The 17,257-nt window shown below is 35.8% G+C and overlaps 2 protein-coding genes across 2 annotated transcripts in view; one reads left to right on the plus strand and one right to left on the minus strand.

The window, feature by feature from the left end:
- Positions 1–8,943, plus strand: part of LOC113225910 (rabankyrin-5) — a 104,974-nt gene extending 96,031 nt beyond the window's left edge. The window contains exons 8-17 of the mRNA XM_026458377.1: positions 7–141; positions 870–946; positions 1,462–1,630; positions 2,434–2,670; positions 5,064–5,281; positions 5,798–5,997; positions 6,216–6,328; positions 6,444–6,566; positions 6,988–7,112; positions 7,797–8,943. Coding sequence (XP_026314162.1) covers positions 7–141; positions 870–946; positions 1,462–1,630; positions 2,434–2,670; positions 5,064–5,281; positions 5,798–5,997; positions 6,216–6,328; positions 6,444–6,566; positions 6,988–7,112; positions 7,797–7,926 — 1,527 coding nt within the window. The 3' untranslated portion in view covers positions 7,927–8,943. The remainder of the gene's footprint in view (positions 1–6; positions 142–869; positions 947–1,461; positions 1,631–2,433; positions 2,671–5,063; positions 5,282–5,797; positions 5,998–6,215; positions 6,329–6,443; positions 6,567–6,987; positions 7,113–7,796) is intronic.
- Positions 8,944–9,143: 200 nt separating this feature from the next.
- Positions 9,144–13,679, minus strand: LOC113225978 (cytochrome b-c1 complex subunit 6, mitochondrial-like). Its single transcript, XM_026458472.1, has 3 exons — positions 13,659–13,679; positions 13,451–13,542; positions 9,144–9,483 (listed from the first exon to the last, which is right to left on the minus strand). The coding sequence occupies exons 2-3, from the start codon at positions 13,526–13,528 to the stop codon at positions 9,310–9,312; spliced, it is 252 nt and encodes an 83-aa protein (XP_026314257.1). The 5' UTR covers positions 13,529–13,542; positions 13,659–13,679; the 3' UTR covers positions 9,144–9,309.
- Positions 13,680–17,257: the final 3,578 nt, after the last annotated feature.

Raw genomic sequence — 17,257 nt, forward strand, 5'->3', positions numbered from 1 at the left:
CTCCAACTAGCGATCCATTGCCGCCTCGGCTTGGTCGTGGAGGCATTGTGTGTACGTGGTGTAGACATGAGCCGATTAGATGCTAATGGAGTGCCCCCTCTGTGGGCTGCGCTTGACTCCGGGCAGGAAGAAGTAGCCAGTGTGAGTTATGTTATTTATATTAAGTATTTTTAATTATTTATTTGAACACCTCAAGTAAAAACTTCTAATACAAAGTCTAGAAACTAATCAGTTTAGGACGTTGAAAACAAATTTGTAAAGGACATAGGAAGACCTTTATAACTCATATGAGCTATAATACAATAGGCGGTAGAGCTCTTTGTGAAAGCGTTCGTCCAGGGTATTACTGCCACGTTACTTATTTCTGCCGCCAAGCAGTAATGTCAGCATTACTGTGTTCTAGTTTTGAAAGGTAAGGATGCTGGTGAAACCACAGGCTTATGGGACTTGGCAACTTGTCTCAGGGTGCCGGGCGCAGTGGCAGTGCCCATAAGATCTTTGCAATTTAAAGCTCTGAGTGGCACAGCAACTGTTATGGATGGGCCATCAGGCGCACGACTTGTTCGTTTTGTCACTTGATATTATAAAAAGAGGCGGGTATAAAATAATTTTTTGTTCAGTTGTTTCTTGAAGGTCTTTATCATATGATTATGAACTCAATTGCCTAGCGTAACCGTGCACTGTGGGCACTAGATTGCGCGGCTCTGGGTTCGATTCCTGAAAATATCAAATTATTGCATGTGGTACACATTAATTGGGCAGACAAATAATTGAAACAAAATATGATGATATAATGTAATGTACTGGATTCTGGTCCGAAATAAATGCTTATTATTATTATAAGATACAATAACGCATATTGATTACAGATATTGGTTCGAAATGGCGCAGACGCTGATTGTTGGGGACCGGGACCAGATGGATGTCTGCAAACTTTGTTGCACAAGTAAGATTTATAACACAATTTAATTAATAATGTAGCAGTCCTTGTGAAAGAGTTCGTCCAGGGAAGTACTGCCACTTTACCTATTTCTGCCAAGATGTGAGCATCACTGCGTTCCGGTGCTCGTGAAATTACAGGCACATAAGACTTGTCAACTTATGTTTCAGGGTGACAGCTGCAGTGGCAGTGCCCCTCGGGTCTTTGCGATTTAAAGCTCTGAGTGGCACTGCAACTGTTATGTGGCATGTAACTTACGATCAGGCGCACGACCTGTTCGTCCCGTCAGTTGATATTATAAAAAAATAATACGAGAACTGAACACCGCCGCAAAGTTGCCTGCGGTCATTATTCTACAGGATTTATCACGGAGAGTGTGGGACGAAATTACATGAAATCATTCAAATCTAAATCGCGTCTATGAAAAAACAAATATACGCTATATAAATCCGAAGATATATTGTCATGCTCTAAGAATCGTTATGATGTAAAACAGTTCTCGTATCGTTAAACTTTGCCAGGGCCATAGACGAGAACAAAGAAGCACTGGCAACGTTCTTGATCCGTTCTGGATGCGACGTAGAATCGCCGCGTAGAATCGGCGCGGGCGGCGAGGGAGCCGACGTCGCCAACGAGAAACAGGCACCGCTGCATCTCTGTTGCACTTGGGGACTAACTGACGTCATACAGGTACTTACAGTAAAACTATTTTGATTTCTGAATGCAAATATCCATGTCTATACAGGAAGAAATTTTGGGTCTTTTATCAAGCTCCATTTTATTCAATCACTTTGTAAACAAAGCAATTTAATAAATAACTTGAAACAAAATTCTTAAAGATATTTACCACATTTGTGTATCTTTATAGTTACTATTATTATACACTTCCGGACCCATAATTCGAGCCACCACGCATTTTCAGTGTTAAGTGCCCTAAGTTTAAACAATGTTGGTTTTTTATCAAAAACTATTATGCAATTTTGAAACTAGTATACTAAACATATCTTTTCCATAAGTCCTTTTCGGGAATTTGGATTTGCAAAACCAGGGGAAAACTTTTTCTTTGATGATAACACTATTTTTGTATTCTAGCTCTTTACGACCAAGGTGGCTCGATTATGTGTCTGAGAGTATATTTAACTTATTAAAATTAATTTGCTATTTATTTTTCTTTATTATTATTATTATTATTATTATTATTATTATTTGTTGCATTTAGGTTCAGTCGATTAATTCATGTAATATGAGTGTTATAGTTCTCCATTTTAATATTTAGTTTTAACCTTATGGTCTTGATGTCAAAGGTCATAAAAAAAAGAAGGCGGGTGAATGCAATCAAGCTGTCATTACAGTCTTCGAAATCCTAAACGCCGAACTTGTGTACTCTCTCTCTCACCTTTGAAAAGTAATATGTAATAGAAACAACAACACAGATACATTTTTTACTAAAAAAAATATTCCTCTAGTAAAAACACAAATTGTTCAATTCACAGACGCTTTTAGAACACGGCGCCGATATAAACTCGAAAGACGCAGAAGGTAAAACGCCCCTGCACATTGCTATCGAAAACCAACACGCGGGCATCATCTCGCTGCTGCTGTCCCAGCCGGGCATCGACCTGTCCGCGAGAGACAACAAGGGCGTCTCGCCCTTTGCCGCTGCCCTCACCGCTAGGAACAATAAAGCTGCACAGGCTATTTTGGAAAAGAATCCTTCGGCTGCTGAACAGGTTTGTATTGTTTTTCCACCTTATGGAAAAGAATCCTTCGGCTGCTGAACAGGTTTGTATTGTTTTTCCACCTTAATAGTGCTCAGATAGATGTAACAAGTTTTTGTTGGAATCGAGATAAACCAACGATCCGCCCTTTGCGCGCTCGCCCAAGGCACTGACTAGCCTTTTGAGAACCGGATGAAGTCTGTGTAAACGGGCTAATCTGGGGTAGAACCTCACTGATAAGGGTCCCTATGCAAGGGGTCTACTCTCGATCTCCGTCCTACATCCGTCCGAAACAATTACTGTTAAATAAGTAATATTCGATAAAATTAAAAGACAACTATCAAGTATGAAGCTTCATTCGCATCACTCGTCTTTTCATTTGGTCAAGTATTGCTTATTTGGCAGTAATTGTTTCGGACGAATGTCGGACAGAGATCGAAAGTAGACCCCCAGACTTGCTTGCATAAATTATAGTACCCTTCTCGTATACTTTTTAAGGATCTGTAGGGAGAGTCACTATAAACAAAACATCTATAGTCTGTTCCAATCCATCATATAGAAAAGTAAACAAAACGGTTTGGTTAAAATTCTAAAGCAATCACTCAATAAATCTAATAAGTAACACTTTCACGTATATTTCGAAGATTTTTGACTTGATAGCATCGTAAAATCGTATTTGAAAAATGGTAGTCAAAAAGTGAGATTATGTTTTTTTTTTTTTTTTTTTTTAATTATTAAGGCTTTGGCAAAGCCATCAGCCTAAACGTGAAGTTTAATTATGTTTCTGTATATTCTGTATATATTTCTAAATATGGCCGCCACAAAGAGGATAGGCAATTTGATGCGGCGTGCTTGGATTGACTCGGGATTCCTTAAAACGGGCCGATACGGGTATTTTAGTTCGAGATTCGTATAATTTCGCGTTTTAATCTTCGATTAAGGCACAATATCACTATCCTATTCCACTTTAAACTAGATTTCACAAAATAATTGAAAGTCAAAATAAAAACGACACTTTTCCCTCCAAAAGGTCCAGAGCGAATCCTGAGATTATGTTTTAATTATAGACGTGTGAATAGTCTATGGTTGCATAATGCTGTACGGAAAAAAACATTCGGTTCATTCAATTAAAGTTTTTGTAATCGATTAGTGAATTTCAATCGCCTTCGAACGAGTGAAGGATTTGAAAGAGGATTTAAAATTAAGATTTCCGAAATATGAAATATGCTTTTAAGGATTATGTAAGGAAAACTGCTATTATGACTCAATTAAACATATCGATTCATTCAATTAATTAATCAATTTGTAGTTGGCAGTAAAATTGGCCATCACTAAACCGTCTATCGGGTCAGTGACTTTACTTACTTATTGTTTCAAATGGATTGAAACGAAGCATATAAATTTAAGGTTGCTGTTCTCTCGGTTCGCTCTTTGTGATTTTAGTATCCAATAGCATCAGTTCCACCGAAGTGTAGCAATCTCAAAACCTAAATACTCGATAAATCTTTGATAATTATATTTCACATAAATAAATGCCTGGTACGTGTCCACCGGGATCGAAGGAATTTTTCTTTGCGTTTGTTCGATCTTTGACTTAATAATAACAACAGTGGAGTATTTTCACAAAATATATGAATATAATGGTAGTAAAAATATCATGATAGGTACTCAATAAAGTAAACATAGCAATTAAAAAATCTCTTGTCAGCCGCTGGAAGCTCTAAAAATACTTGGCTGAGAGAAGAAAAAACTGTCATAGGTTGCTCACAGGTGACGATTCGACAAGAGAAAGTCGTTAAAAAGCAGAAACAAAGCGACAAGCTCAGTTGGAAGAGGGATAGCCCTGGTATGACGATGTCGCTGGTTCTAGTTCAGCCGGATCGAAGGGTTTTTTTATGGTTGTACGATTTTTATATCAATATACCCTATAAACCCATTTTATACCTATAAACCCATTTCAATTTTCGTGCTAAATTAGTTCATTAAAACTGGAATAACTTCTAGCTATGAAGCAATAGACTCCGGAGAAACAGATATGGTTATGTCACTTGAATAGTTAGTGATTTCTGGTTTTACTATTCTTTCTATGTATAATGTGTAACAAGTGTGATTTTACGTCCGCTGATGATCGTACACATGATACAAAGATAAGCTCAAACAAACATTATCGATAATAATTTTAATGCTCTATACGAAATGTGCGGTGTTTAAATTAGGAATCAATATAGGGCGGGCAGCAACTATTTATTTTTGTGAAATATTTAAAAATAAATATTTTACATTTGCTAATGTAATAGATAATTTTTATTTAATTCACTACTCGGGCATGCATTTGTCTTCGTTAAAATGGAGACTGCTATCGGATTTTTTTTTTTAATATAGCAATTACAATTTTTTTATCGCAGGTGGACAAGAAAGGTCGTAACTTCCTTCACGTAGCCATTCAGAAATGCGATATGGAAAGCGTAATGTTCCTTTTATCAGTGGAAGTCGATGTGAACTCGCGCGTACAAGACGCCACGCTCGCTCCGCCGTTGCATTTAGCAGCTGCTGCCGGAAATGAAGTGTTGCTGAGGAGTTTGTTGCTGGCTGGAGCTAGACCGAACGACAGAGATGCTCATAAGTAAGTTTCTCATGACATTAAAAAATCAAGGCAATTTTTTTGCAGTTAAGTGCGCATTTGACCTCCATCTCACGTGATGGAAAGTGATACTAAGTTCACTGTCGCTCATCAAAAGTCCAAGTTATAACGTTCAGTGAAAAAGTTTGAAGGCAGAAAATTTAGTGTAAATAAAGTGTTTTTTGTGCTATTTTAGTGCGAATCGTTGGAATATCTACAAACATGAGGGTTAAATTATTTTATAGTCATCATCTGTTATTTTTGTAAGTAGCCATATTACTAATATTATATATATACAATAAATAATACAAACAGAATAGGTCCAAAAATTAATTTTGCATAGTTTTCATTGGAGGTATCGATCTAGTCACTCGATGATGGAAAGGGTAAGGCGGGATTAAATCGTGCAATTCGCATTCTTCTTCGTGATATATCCTGTAGAATCGTCTACCTATTATACGTCTCACTGTTGAGCACAATGATTGAAACTGGAAAAGTAATTCAAGGCCTTATTCCCAGACGTACGGCTCTCCACGTAGCGGCATCGACAGGTCACGCTACAATAATATCAGCCCTTCTAAGTGGCGGCGCGCTGTGCGACGCGGTGGACGCTGGCGGCGACAACGCGTTACATGTCGCGGCGAGAGAAGGTCATGCCAATGCTGCAAGAGCGCTACTGGCTGATAGTGAGATTGATGCAGTTGCTACTAACCTTAAGGGTAAGTCCGACTTGAAACACCAAAGCATACAATTTCTGTTTTTTCTTACAATAAGTGAGGTCATACCTGGAAGTAACGACCTAAAAATATCCAAAAATCTATAACGATGTTATAAGGTATTTATTTGATTTCCGTTTTAAAATGTCTCAAAGACAAAGCATCGTGTAAACACTGTGAAAGTAAACTAGGGTTTTATTAACTCCTAATTTTGATTTTAGGACGAAACCCGCTACACGAATTGTGTTGGTGTAAAAAAGACAACGCGGCGACGATTTGCGAGATATTCCTAGAATTCATGCCTGATTATCCCATCAATAGGACCGATTTGCAGGTATATACAGGTTTCAAGCAACAATTGTAATAATTATATTCAGTTTGACATCTTATTGGGCGCTATTTTTAATAGACCTTTTTAGGCGCCAAAAAATGTATTTGTTTTCTATTAGGGTAATACTCCACTCCTGCTGGCATACATGAATGGTCAAGGTGCGATGTGTAGAGTACTCGTCCGAGCAGGAGCGTGTCTAGCGCAAGAAAATAAAGATGGCATTTCTATTTTCAACTATCAGGTAATGTATTGCTGTATTTTTTTGTGAGATTGGAATTAATGTTTGAGCAGTTATCAGTCTGGGCATGTTTAAGTTCAATTCTGTTTTGAAATAAAATTATACAGGTGATTCCTAGAGGTCTGCAATATTTTTAAGGACTGAAATCGATAAAATAAAATCTGCTGTTCCCTCCTAATTTATTGTCGAACAAGTATAAATATTTAATATGACTAAATAAATAAAAATATATATCCGTCACTTAAAAAAATCGATTTTAAAAAAAAACCTCTTAAAAGTCTTTTAGAGGTGGATTCAGACTTATCACTATCTTAAGCTTATTGTACCAGTGGCAAAGACGCTATTACACTTATTGTCTAAGGACGGCAACATTCGTAGTTCAAGAACTCTTTTTTGTTTCATACTGATGTATAAAAAAATACAGGTGGCAACAAAACAATTGCTGCATCGGCTGTTAGACGCTTTGCCAGCTGAAGCTCCCTGGGCCGAGAGCGATCTTTGTCAAGAGTGTGGTACCAAGTTCACTCTTACTATGCGAAAACATCACTGGTAAGTTCATAACCCATTTAATGTGAACATCGAGTATATAACCAGAAATAGAGACATAGAAATGTAATTTCATTTGTTATGAAAATTATTCTGCCCAACTCATTACGGTGGCAACTGCGCTCCTATTGGCCGGCCCGAATTCGAAACAATTGACGGGTGTCGTCAATTGTTTCACTTCAAATGGACCAGTTTAACTTGAGCTTTGCTATAATGGTCGAGAATTGAAAAATGACATATTTAATTACCGATGAAATGTGATTGCGTTTGCTTTGTAATTAGAAGTTTTGCTGTTTTTCCCACACCTCCGAACGGAACAGCCCCCCATAGTTAGAGATATTATCTTTATTACAATTGATGCAGAACATTTTTGGAATATATGGAGACGTACACACAGGTAGTTGTTGGCGCTGTACTATTTCAGCTTTCTAATTTGTGATTTCAGTGCAAACGGGTTGATATTTATAATTGATATAACGCCAATTTGCCTGATGCGTTGCCAGGGATGGATGGTCCTTATATTTCATCTCTATTTCTGGTTGTATATTCGATGAATGTGAATTAGATAAAATAGCTTCGCCTATCCAAATATTAGCTACGCTTTCAGCGTGCCCTTTAAGACCTTAATGGTAAATTTCGTACTTTGAAAACGACCTTTCTTTTTATTAACCATTAATATTGTTTCAGCCGTCACTGCGGACGAATGTTATGCAACAAGTGCTCAAGCCAAGACGTACCGATCCTTAAATTCAACCTGAATAAACCGCAGCGGGTCTGCGAGATTTGCTTTAATGTGCTTCAAGTTGGCGCGAGTTAGTAACAACACCTCACTCATCGAACCTTAGCTAGTCGATGGAACGTTTTGGACCACTAAAAGGCCAACGACTGTATAGGATAACCATAAATAGTAGTTTAAATACCACGTTCCAAAAGATGTATGATTTGAGATTTTCTATAGTTAGCCTGTTTAATGTGGGCTTGAGGCTAAGATACTATTTGCTGCAAGGAGTTGCAGAATTTTTTTATTCAGTGTGTATGTACACTTAAGAGTACTCAAAAACATTCTGAAGTTATACATATATGTAATGTGCTATAAGTATGTATTTTTACTTAAGTATTTGATTGTATTTGAACAATATTTTTTCAATTGTAAGATTGACATTTTTGGTGATAAAGAAATGGGTAGGTTCACATTGTCACTAATTATTTCGATAGTAGTTTTTGTAACCGTAGTTGTATTGTTAATGTTGACGGTCTCCATGCGGACACTTACACAGCAGCTGCGCTAGAGCATTATCCTATGAAAATTTTGTCACAATCACGTTCTGCGCGGCAGCTGATCACTCATGCCGTTTTGCTACGAGAAAACATCTATATTTTAGGCTAAACATTTATGGTATTCTAGAACTGAAAGCCATGCGTCCATTTAAATTTACATGGCTGCAACTTAGTGCCTCAAATTGTTTGAGATGGCAATTTTATCTAGGAATATAAAATTGTATATGCCAAAGTCTGAACATGCTTTTACTTCCCTTGAAATTGCTAGCTTTAAGTATATGAATACATTATGTATTATCAAATTAAATTAGGTTTATTACTGTTATTGTAATATTGTTAAATTTTATATTTTATTTTTATCACTCATCATTTGTGATTTTGTTTGTGTGCATTTTCATTGCTTAGAAAAATGTCAATTTTCACTTTTAGTGTTAAAATTTTGTATGGACTCAAATGTATTTTCAAATGATTTAGATTTTAAGGTTTGATCATTTTAACTTGTAATAATTTCGTACTCCATAATGAAAAGTTCAAAATTCATTATATACATTCCGCAGTGAGTTTTTTTTTCTAATAGCCATGCTATTTTTTCATGAGAAAGTCTTGAGCTTATTTTCGAGAAACATCTACTTACTATGTTTAGAAAATGTTATATTTTTGTTTAAAATTTTTAATAAACAATGTGTATGCTTTGAAAAACAAACCTATTATTTTATTTCTTAAGACAAATGCAACAAAATAACAACCAAATAACGAGTTAACTGTAATAAGGTGTTTATTTATAATTAAATAACATCAACCCACAGCATTGAACGATTTGGTAATTGATAACATAATTTACTATTTCACTACACTCCGCCAAATTTGTAACCTGCGAAAACAAAATGACGAAATGAAACATTATAACCTACAGTTATGCTAATTACTTTAGCCTTTTGAAAAGGTCTTTATAGACACATTTGTCGAGGACATGGAGGTAGTCAATAAGCTCCTCCTGGCAGTTTTCAGTTGTATTTTTACGGGAATTGACACGATCATTGCATTCTTGGTACTTCGCCCACAGAGTTTGGCATTGGGGTGTTTCTGCACATTGTTCCTGTAAAGATGTGGAATTTATTATTATGGTGCATTTTTTGCGCATAATTCACAGCATAAATTCTTATAATAAATGGAATCTATTAGCATAGAAAAAAATAGTCAATTTTATTAATTTTGTTAGAAAAATTATGTTATGAATTTGATCAATTTCTGCTGTCCCGATTTTTTCGTCACATGCAATGAAATGATCCCTTTAAGAAACTGAGTCGATCAAAAATGATGTCTAGAAAATTTCGTGGATGCTGTTCTGGGAGCCTACCATATTTCAAAATACAATCTTATTTCAATGTAAGCTTACTGTAGCTTATTATAATATTACTCTCATTCGTACCATGAGAAACCTGTCAACGACATATAATGGTTGAAGTGATGGGATAAATAAATCATTTTTCAAGATTGTCTATTCCTAGCTAAAAATTGTTTTTTGATGGTCCTCAATCATATATTAAAGTAAAGAATTTTGGCTACCAAGAAAAGAAAAGTATGTATAATCAAATTTATTACGATTACGCATTGAAGTCAATGCGATTACGTCATTTTGTTTGGTTCCAGACCATTTCCACCGAAGATGGGCTACGAGAGAATTGAAATTTTGTCACAATAATTTCAATCCTCGTCTCGCCTCGCCGGTTGTAAATCACCTTTAGCCTCACTGTCATAATTTTCCAAAACGTTATCGGTTATAATGCAGGATGTCATGAAGTAAACATTGCGTTTTATTTAATGACAAATTTGGTGTAGTGTTTAATTTAATAATAAAATAAATTATCAAAGAGGTTTATGTTAAGTTAAACTTAATCTTAATCCAATCTATATTTAGAAAACAAATTCGAAACTAATATTGTTTCCACTGGTACATGTAACTATTTTAAGATTGCTAAACTTGACATAAGAACAATATTATTACTTTAATGTCAAAGTCGCGTCATAGTATTTCATCATAGAAAATTCCGTGAATGAATAGTCACAAAACTGCCTATGAAACATCATAGTTTCAACATTTGTTTAAGTGCGTCATGGTAAAAAAAGTACATGTAAGGTTAAATTAATATTGTTTTAAGAGGTTGGGGTAGGCCCCTAAATTGAATAAGTTATTCATAGGACATTTTTTGTTTGGCATTAGACATGGACCAGTAACTCTAGAGGACTGCAAACCTCCGTACTGCAAATCACACTCTGAAAAAGTTCAAAATTGCCAACTGTATACCTATATAGATGGCACTGATCGATAGCTTGGAAGTAGTTTATATTATGAATTATAAGGCGGATAACTTGCTGAAACCTCCCTTCACCCGGTCAGGATACTACATGAACTCCTTTACGATTATGGCTGCACAATTATTATTGTGGAACGAACTTCCGTCTGAAATACGACATTCCAAGTCGCTCCTTATTTTTAAAACTGCATTGCGTAACTATCTTCTGAAACGTTCCTAGTATGCAACATGTATTTATATATTTATTGGTAAGTATAAGTATATTTAGGTATATATATTTCTTTATTATTTACAAATATATTATGTAAGTCTAGTACACCGTTATTTGTTTATTTATTATTCGATATATATATAATTATATATATATATATATTATACTACTTATACGTTTCTGACTTTGGCACACTACCTCTTCTCCTTAGATTAGCTTTCCTATACCTCAAAGGTTGTCTGGAAGAGATCGCTCTTAGCGATAAGACCGCCTTTGCCCACATTAGTTTTAAGTTGTCTATGTACTGTTTTTGTTATTGTATGTGAGCAATTAAGTGTATATCTATCTATCTATCTATCTATGAAATGGCCGTGGATATCAATTAATTCCTCTTTAGTATGAAGTATAAGAATGATTTTTTTCCCCCTTGTAATATAATTAAATTTCTTTTTTAATATATAAAGCAGGGTACTCATTAGCGAGCTGTAACACAGACTGTGACTGTGACACACACAGTAACGAGGTTCTAGTGTGTAAGCTTGAAACAGTCTTAAATTAGATGGCTCACTGCGAATCGCACGCGTACCGCTCGCGACAAGTTCGCGTACCACATACATACTATGATTTTTGTTTGCATAATATGCAATTTAGTTACAGCTCGCCAGTGAGAATCTGGCTTAATTGACACATGCTTGGCCACAATCTTAACTGATGTTAAGCGACGATATGACCGACGATGGAACGCATTTGCCTAAAAAATGCCTATTCGCTCTAGCCTTGAATAGCCCCAAATTGTATGTTTTGGGAAACAGATGCAGATGTAGAGTATTTCATTCCTTTGCCGCACGCATCAGGAGGAAGTAAAGCGCTTAGTGCGAATTGATGGTATATCAACGACATAAGGATGGAGTGTAACGGACCTATTTGTAGACCAAAGTAGGAACGGTGAGGGTCAAACTAAATTGAAAAGTTCCTGCGCAAACTCCCTGAAATGTATCTGACAGAAAATCGATTGATCATGAGCTAAAATTATTTCCTGAACTTTAACAAATATGCGTGTCAATAGATGGTATTGTGAGTTACTAAGTAATTTATAAATTAAGGCTTCCTATATGGGTAGATGGCGCTAATTCTAAAGAAAATAGAAAAAAAAAAAGAATAGCTCTAGCACTATCCATAAAAACCTGTGTTATAAGCGCCATCTAGTTGTTTTGCTTGTTATCACTACAAGAGAAGAGAGAGACGTTTTGATAAATTGCAGCTTGTCTACAAATAGCTATTTTGTACTCGCCGCGACATCTAGTGTACCAATAGGTACCAAATACCCGACTACACTGTCTTGTATCGCGATTAGCAGTCCTCCTTTAAGTTTTTGGTTACTGGCATTAGCTAAAGAAAATCAATCAAAATATGACTTATCTGTTATTTGTTGTAATGCTCCTCAATTCATGTACAAATCCTTAGCAAGTTAAATGTATTATTTTCAAATGGGGGGTATAAAATATGCCTAGTAGGTGCAACTACTAGGGCGCTCCCTCACCAGGAGCATTCGCCTGTAGTGTAACAGTTGAAATTCAAGCATTACATCAGTGAGTCAGCAAAACTGAGTATTACAATACGTAACCTGAAATGATACAATTTCTAACATTGCAATTGTGAGAGAGAGCACCCCTGATACAATTTGCAACATCAATGCGCATCATTTGTAATGACCATGTTGTGGCACAGGGTCAGTGACCTAGACGACGGCGTGAGCTTACCTGTACGTAAAATTGTTTTTTGCTTTCGGGGCTAAATTTAAAAATGGTCTGAGACAATGAGAAAACCCTATTAGTTGAAAAATATAAAAATATATACTCAGTATAGAGAGATCACGGAATACCTTGATTTCCCTATATTGAGTATGACGAGTATCCCATTATTATGGGATCTTCATGACATTCAATACAACATTAATAAAACAAGATGATTAAGTCAAATTGACATTTTAAAAATAACTGATTAGACTACAGACGAATGCTCATCAATTATTGAGACAATATTATAACATAATGATCAAAAGCGAATCTTGGATTGTTACATTCCACGCGAATGCTCTCAGTGTGGAAGGGTCTTTATGTTTTTGTCGAACATTTACTGTAACCACATTGAAATAACTTGGGAATAAAAAACAGGATCATTGCATTACATCATGGAATGCTGAAGTAAAATAAATCATCATGACTAACTTATGTTTACTAAGTTTAGAAAAATAATAAATAGAAAATCAATTACCAAAGCAGACTTAACAAATTATCCATTGTATTTGTTATTGTAATTTCACTGATACGATATTCACAGGCTTGAATGAGGTTGTTTTTACTTCTTAAACATAATCTTTTGACCTTAGAATACGAAAGTTTTCCAAAAGTATGGTTACTTAGGTAGATCAAGGAAAAAACTAAAAATCAAATAAAGTTGTAGGTTAGGATAGGTTAAGTCTATGAACAACATAAATATAATGTAATATGATAATATAAGGGCAAGCTATTTATTACCCTGAGTTCATCCTGGGGGTCCACCAATTCTTCCTCTTCCTCCTCCGCCTTGACCGCAGGGATAACTTTGTCTGCCATTATCACAGCAACACCTGCAACCATATTATCACTACGCATCACAGATGTAGGGAATAACGTTTTAACATTAAATGAGTATACATTTCTGTCGAAAATAAGAATAGTTTATTATAAAATGATTAAAAATTACCTCAATCGATGACGCAACGACTGCGAACTATTGTGTAATGTTGCCAGTTAAAAAACGAAAAAATAAACTGCAAATATAATTGCTACCTAGAGACTTCCAAAAAACTGCCTCAATGGCCGAACGGTTACCATGCCGGACTGCCACGCAAAGGTCCTAAGTACGATTCCCGAGCCGGAAGAAACATTTGTATGGCCTACATTTATTTCTCTCGTGACTTTGGATGTAATTTGTGGTTGTCTATGTGTGTGTCCATGGCACCCGCAACACAGCGTTTCCCTACTGCGGGGATATGTTGAGTGTGTACGTTATTTTTATTATTATCCAAATAAACATGAGTTACTAAAAAACTGACAGAAATTTGATTATACATAAAATTTTAAATTACTGAATTTATACGATGAATATCTGCGCCACCGGCTATTGCACCCATTACCTACACTTACGTTAAATACGAGTAGTTCGTTCATAAAAAAGTCGTTCACTGTGATGTTAAGAGCAAGAACAACCTCAGAATGCGAGTTGCAACTAAGTGGATATTAAAACAAACATTAATCACGTAATGTCAATTTATTGACATGTCATGTACCCGTAGGTATCTGGTACTAGGTGTAAATGGCTGGTTTTTACCTTCATTTACATACTATTTTAGTACAGTAAGCCGTAACGGTTTGACCTACCGCCTTTCAAGCAAAGGCCGTGGGTCAAAGTTTTTCGGAATTTATGTAAGAAATTTAATTCGAAATGTATGAATGAGCTTATCGATGAAAGAAAACATCGTGATGAAACCTGCACGTCGAAAAGGTTCACAACCCTTGGAAAACGTGTGAAGTCCCCAACCCACAATGGGCCAGTGCGGCGGACTACGGCCTAAACCCTCGCATAAAAGGAGACCCGTGCCAGCAGTGTGGAATGTGTAAATAGTTTGATGATGATTTAATACAGTAACATGTAATATGTACATATAATAGGTAGGTATAGTAGGTGGTAAATGTTCTACTACACAACAATTGCACGCAACTAAGAGATTATGGACATGAATTTACGACAATTTTGCAATAGTGAGATTCAGTCAGATACTAGTCAAAATGCCGACCTTGACCCGTAAGCACATGTTCGTTCGACGGTATATGGAATTCTTTTTTGCAGATCTACGGATATCGATATGCCTCATCTCTTCTGTCCTTTCACGCTGCTCTGTATAGACACCGTTTTTAACATTTAGGTCAACCTGTGGTGAAACTACGTGCCCCATTGAACCCTGTCGTCATTCTCGTGTTCTTTCTCATGCGCTCCTACAAAACACCCTTACTTTTTTTTACGTTATGGGCTATTTTCTTCTCATGTTTGCAAACGTCATCCTCACCGATTACTTATTTTTCACATCTGATTTCATTTCGAGGACTAAGCCTATCATATCTCACTAAGAATTCCGTTAAACTAAGCAGTATCTTTCCTATAATTCCTTATTATTATAAAATTTTACTTCACAGTTATTGAAACATTTTGTCTGGATTTTTGACAGTTCTGCTATGTTCTATATTCATGCTTCCATAAACTATTATGTACTCTTTTAGTACGCAATTTGGCGTGTAAAAGAGTATTTTTTTGATTTTGTTGACTCAGATCTTCAAGAGCTAGAGGCTCAGTTCAGGGATTCTTTCCTGCAAAAGACCACAGTGCTTTTTGGGGCACAACCTTGTTTCAGGCACAGGTGCTCAACTTTTGGGCACCTTGCGCCTGAATCTGTACCTACACACCGGCTAATAGTCTCCGAAAAGGTTTGTATACGTACATACTTCGTAAAGTATCATGATCTGACGTCAAACTAGGACAGAGAAGTGTGTATGACTAGTCTAGAGAGTGATCAAATATAAAATTTCTAAATGTATTTCATACCATTAACTGAATAAAACGTTATGTTTTTGTTACACCTTGTATATTAATTAATATTACGTCTATCCATCTTCACACCATCAGAAAAAATCTGTAAGAAATTCCGCGCGCACGCAATAGGATACTCCACTCAAAAATTTTGTGCTAGACACTGCATGCTCTAAGCCACACGCTATTAAAATTTTATCGTAGAGTGTTTAAGGCTGATGATGTTAATGTAAATGCACTACTATCGTATGGCGTCGTCCGCCAATTTAAGAAAATGAGATAACAAATGTCGTAGGTACGTAGCTACCAAGTATCAAAATCCTTTGTTGAAAATTGTATGTTACTTCAAATATAGCTGAAAGTTTAAAAAACTGTCAGGCATTCATTACCTATATAACTACTAAAGTTATTATTATTATTTCCTTTATAGCGGCCACTATATAGGCTTGATCCAATGTCAGTTTATAAGAACAATATAAAAATTATGGCGATTATCGCCAGTATCAGTATTAATTCCATATACTTGTATTTTGATGTACGGCTGAGTGCACATTTCGATTTCGGTAATAATGTAATATAAAGTTCGATTCGAAATAATGTAGTACCTTAGAATAATAACGCATAGAAACCTAGTCCGCACACGCTAAGTGAGGCAAATTGAAGCGCTCCCAATGGGCTTACATGAGCGGGCGGGCCTCCAGTGCTCAAGGTCAACTTGCAGCTCAAGAATTTTAGCTAAAAATGACGAAATGTGCGGTAAATGAGTGTAAAAATACGTCAGACAAACATAAAATAGTACTAACATCATACTAACATCACATTCCACAAGGAAGTAACGCGTTTCAACTTGTATTTTTATATAAATATTCACTAAAACCGAAAATTAACCTACTACTAAAACTAGCCTACATGAATTCTATTTTTACCTCACTTGTGACAGTTCGTTTGATATGAAACTATCATTCTATGCGTTATTATTCTAAGTGTAGTACGTTTAAATTTTTTTTAGTACGTTTTTTAGTAGCATAACGACATTTGAGGTATACCAATAGTAAAGTATTTTTATAACGACATCAAAATCACCGAAGCAAAATGCACAGTGTGTGTGGTGCGTAGAAGATAGCCTCGAGGTTTGCTGATGATATCCTGCTAGCCTTATTTAGTTTGTGTTGACAACGTCTGATTATTGATGTGCTCTTGACCCTGTACATTCATGTACAGGGTCAAGAGCACGTCAAGCTTGACACTTAAGATTTGAACCTAACTCTATGCCGCTTACGATAAAAACAGTCCAAAGACAAAGTATTAAGCTTAATGTGCTCTTGACTGTACCATACTGATAGTTCTTTTAGGAGTATGTAAATAACCACGATACAAATTATTGAACAATTTCATCTTTTGTTATCAGCCAAAAATAGTAGAATCTAGTCGATTATGTGGCAAGACCCAAAGTGACATAGCTCGGAGCTGCCAACATAACATAAATTAGACGTACATAAAGTTACTTATTTTCGTACATTTACGTGTATTAGATAACCGGAAAAAATATCATACTTTATGGTAAACATTGTGCAAGAAATCAAACGAAAGTCTCATTTGTGAGAATTTGCAAAACAAAATTTAGGTTACACCGTTATTTCCATTATTTATTTGTGATAAAACTAGAAATGTTTCTCCCAAAACAATATTAACTTATAAACAGGATTGAGGTAAGTATT

Source organism: Hyposmocoma kahamanoa, unplaced genomic scaffold (genome assembly GCF_003589595.1).
Source record: "Hyposmocoma kahamanoa isolate Upper Pololo Valley unplaced genomic scaffold, ASM358959v1 180, whole genome shotgun sequence".
Lineage (NCBI taxonomy): Eukaryota > Metazoa > Arthropoda > Insecta > Lepidoptera > Cosmopterigidae > Hyposmocoma > Hyposmocoma kahamanoa.